Below are 3,870 nucleotides of genomic sequence, written 5' to 3'. Positions count from 1 at the left end.
TGTGTCAGAACTCCTCAGAGTCAAGCTGTCTCTGTGATCCTGTGATTCTGGGATCCTGTGACTCTGGGTTTGTTAGAGCACCTGGGAGTGGAGCTTCCTCTGGGTGTTTTGGGACTGACTGCAGAGTTTGCGCCCAAGGTCTGCTCAGGGCACCGGCCAGCCCAGACAGACAGGAAGCAACCTGAGCCACTGGGCTGGCAGAGTTCCTGTGTGCCTGGGTCCTGCTGGTCCCAGTTACCCTCAGTGTTGGGACAAATGTTGTGTCCTCCTCACCTCTGATCCTGGGCGTGTTAGAGCGCCTAGGAGTGGAGCTTCCTCTGGGTGTTGTGGGACCAGAAGACTGCCTAGTACTTTGTTAAAAGTATATCCAATAAAAACAATGTGTACACAAGCTCAGTAGAAATAAAACCAATGAAAAGGGACTGTGAAGAATTTTGTTACAAATCCATTGGTAACTAATACTTCAGCAAAAGATAGTCAACATCTGATGTCAGAAACCCAGTATGCCGTGTGCGAGGTTACGGGTAGCAGGTTAAGTCGCTGCTTTTCCAGAGCTAAAGTCAAACTTAAGCAGGACCGCAGAGACACACATTCACATGTGGCCATCCTAAGACACAGCACAGGCCAGCACAGGCAGTGAACAAACTGGAATGAGGCATGCCGTGTCCATGGGGCAGGGAAGGGTAAATCCTCTTCTGCTCCTGTTCCTTTGATAAAGTATCCCTGGAAGATCTGTAATTTTTATTAAACTGTTTAGTTTCTGATTGTGTAAGATAAGATGTGTGTGAGAGCAGTAAGCCCGGAGGGCTCAGTGAGACATTGTAAAGGAGAAGCCAGAGAGACTTGATGCTCCAGGGCCCAGGCCAAGGGGCTGGAGGCTGAGGGGAAGCTCTTCCTTCCATGTGTGGGTGGCACATCAGAGCTAAGCCACAAAACTAAAAGGCCTCAAGAAATAACCAAAACATCTTCTGAAATCCCCATGGATTCTCCATTGAGGAGATGACTCTTGCAAACTTCCTCTTGGAACTCCTAGGGAAGACTTTCAGTGGAGTCACAAGCTCTGCGGCCACCCACCCACTTCTTCCACACAATCAATCGCCTTCTGGTGAATAAATGAGGTTTTCTCTTCAAAAAATTATTTCTTTTATCTTTTGAGATTCTAACATAATTTACAATTTCCCCCATTTCCTTTCCTCCCTAGAAACTGTCCCAAATACCTGGATCTTGCTCTCTTTCAAATTCATGGCCTTTTTTTTCCATTAATTGTTGTTCTATATAATTTGTTACGTATAAACATATCATATATAATACAGATGTCTATATTGGTCTGTGTGTATATAGATAGATGATAGATACATAAATACATACATACATACATTCATACATGCATACATAGGTAATCCATAGGTACATAGACAGACAGACAGACAGATAGATAGATAGATAGATGGATGGATGGATGGACAGATAGACAGATAGATAGATGTTCCATAGATCCATAGATACATGGATTGATATAGACAGACAGGCAGACAGAAAGATAGATAGATGATCCATAAATACATAGATAGATATAGACAGACAGGTGATAGAGATATATTCCTAAATATATACAACCTACAATCTATATATTATTTGCATGGATGTTTTCAGGGCTGATCATTTGGTACTGGATAATCAATTCATATGTTCTTCCCCAGTGAAGACTGCTTCTTCCACTTTCAGCATTCCTTAGTTGTCTGTGGTTCTTGCTGTAAGGTTGAGCCCTTTGTGCTTGCCTCCACCCATATTAGTGTGTCTATTATTTTTGCTCACTTGTTCTTATTGGACACTTTGGCCCAATGGTCTCTGCTTGATGACTCAGCCTAACTTCTCCATTGAGAAGGAAAGCAAACTTTATATTAGTTTCAGTCAACTCCACTCTCCAGCCTTGGGCTGATGGAAGTACCACACAGGCTAGTCTTCACGGAGAAGGTGGTGTCAAAGTAAGATACACCTAAGGGAAAGGCCCCAGATTCTCTTACAGCAGTATCTTGATTTTTCTTTCTATTTGACTGCTATTTGAGATGTCTGCCCGGACATCTCAAGTACCCCTGATGATGCCAAACTCCACCAAGAACGCCTAATTCTAAACAATATCCCCTCTTCCCTTGGCCATACCATAGTTGTTAGAATTAAGAACACTATGAATTCGAACCATAATTAATGTTCAAGGAGTAGACTAGTCTTTCAGCATCCTTGTATATGTCTCATGTAATATAACACTCAGCTAAAATTGTTGGTGGGGCTCAGTCTCACACGTCACAAACTTAGAATACTGTTATCTCTGATGCCTGGTTCCAACTCCAATCTTAAACATGCCTTGAGATAAATGTAACTGAATAGAAAGAAAAGACAAATGCTTCTTGTTTACAGAGAGATATTGTGACTAAGCCCTCTCATCTAATGAGTTTTCAGCAAAATATCAGTCTTTAAATCTAACAGAATACAGGAAGGCTATGGAGGAGCAGCTAGACAGAGGACAGCCACCTCATCCGTGCCAGAGAGCCCCTGGATCAAGACCACCTGATGTCCTAGCCCCCAAGGCCTCTTATTCATATATAAGCAAAAGGCTGTGTCCCAGTGGAGAAAGCCTGTGTGTTCATTATGCTTTGAATTTTTGGCTGCTCTTAAGGTCATGCTCCATGTTTTATATCTCGTCGGTGACTCAGAAGATAGTAGAATGGGCCCAACCTGGCCAGTAAAGGCTGCTGGGTTAACATAATTATTAAAAGTAAAAGTTATTCTCCTCCTTATACTCAACTCACACTACTTGACGTAACTGTTATGACACCACAAGGCCCCATGATACTAGAAATTAGGACTGTGGGAAAAGTACACAGAACTACCCCCAAATCAATACCACCTGTGCGAAACACAGAGCCTTCCTGGCTGCCTAGAACGCATGCTTTAATTGCTTTCAATAAGCCAGATTTAAGTTACATCAGTTGCCTGTCAACTGTAAATGATGCGTGTGCGTTCTAGTGACACTTCTGCTTTCTGTCTCCATCCTTCTCCAGATAAGCATGCTTGATTACAACTTCACGTTGACAAATGATCCTGGAAAATGGATTCCTAGAGAAGTCCATATCTACCCCAGTTCCCAGCCCAGCAGGAGACAAACCCTGAAAATTCCCCTAAGGGATAAATGAAAGACTCTAGCCTAGAGGCCAAAGAGTGCGCGGATCCTCAAAGACCCCATTGCCCTCAGCCCCCGGCCAGCCTTGTCAGAGGCTCTGATAAACATAATCATTGAAACAGCTATGCAGCAAATGGGTCGATAAGTATAAACAGCTGTACTTACATGTGTCTGGCTTGAGCTGACTGTTGGTGATGCCAAAGTACTGGGGGTTTTCAATAACAGGAATCTTGGTCATTCCAATAATGACAGCATCGGGACCGCCCTCCGATGAAGATGGAGTGTTACTCCCATTGGAGATGTGGTGGAGGGGGCTGGCAGAGTCATCGTCGTTGCTGATGACTGAAGCTGGGCCTGGAGTTGGAAGAAGCATAGGCAGTCTGTAATTGAATGGCTTCGGTCGAACTGTAATTTACATACGCTCCAAATGTGCGATTTCAGTGGGCTTTGGTATGTTCACAGTGTTTCAATTATTACTACAATCTAATTTTAAGATATTTCACATGCCCTGGTTAGTATTTATCTCCCTTTCCCTTACTCCCAGTCCCAGACATGCACAAATTTACTTTCCTACTCTGAGTTAACAAATCTTGGCATTCCACACAAATCCAGCCAATGTAATTCAGGACTTTCACTTGGCATCATGTTTAATTCTCTCTCTCTCTCTCTCTCTCTCTCTCTCTCCCTCCCTC

The 3,870-nt window shown here is 43.4% G+C and overlaps 1 protein-coding gene across 8 annotated transcripts in view; it reads right to left on the bottom strand.

Annotated features, from left to right (window-relative positions):
- Nucleotides 1-3,870, bottom strand: part of Ntrk2 (neurotrophic receptor tyrosine kinase 2) — a 331,243-nt gene that overhangs the window by 141,696 nt on the left and 185,677 nt on the right. For all 8 annotated transcript variants that reach the window (XM_031359018.1, XM_031359015.1, XM_031359013.1 and 5 more), the window contains one exon: nt 3,344-3,532. In XM_031359018.1, coding sequence (XP_031214878.1) covers nt 3,344-3,532 — 189 coding nt within the window. The remainder of the gene's footprint in view (nt 1-3,343; nt 3,533-3,870) is intronic.

The sequence above is a fragment of the Mastomys coucha genome, unplaced genomic scaffold (assembly GCF_008632895.1).
Source record: "Mastomys coucha isolate ucsf_1 unplaced genomic scaffold, UCSF_Mcou_1 pScaffold7, whole genome shotgun sequence".
NCBI classification, from domain to species: Eukaryota; Metazoa; Chordata; class Mammalia; order Rodentia; family Muridae; genus Mastomys; species Mastomys coucha.
Note: the sequence above shows the minus strand (reverse complement) of the source record. Positions and strands in the feature narration are given on the sequence as shown.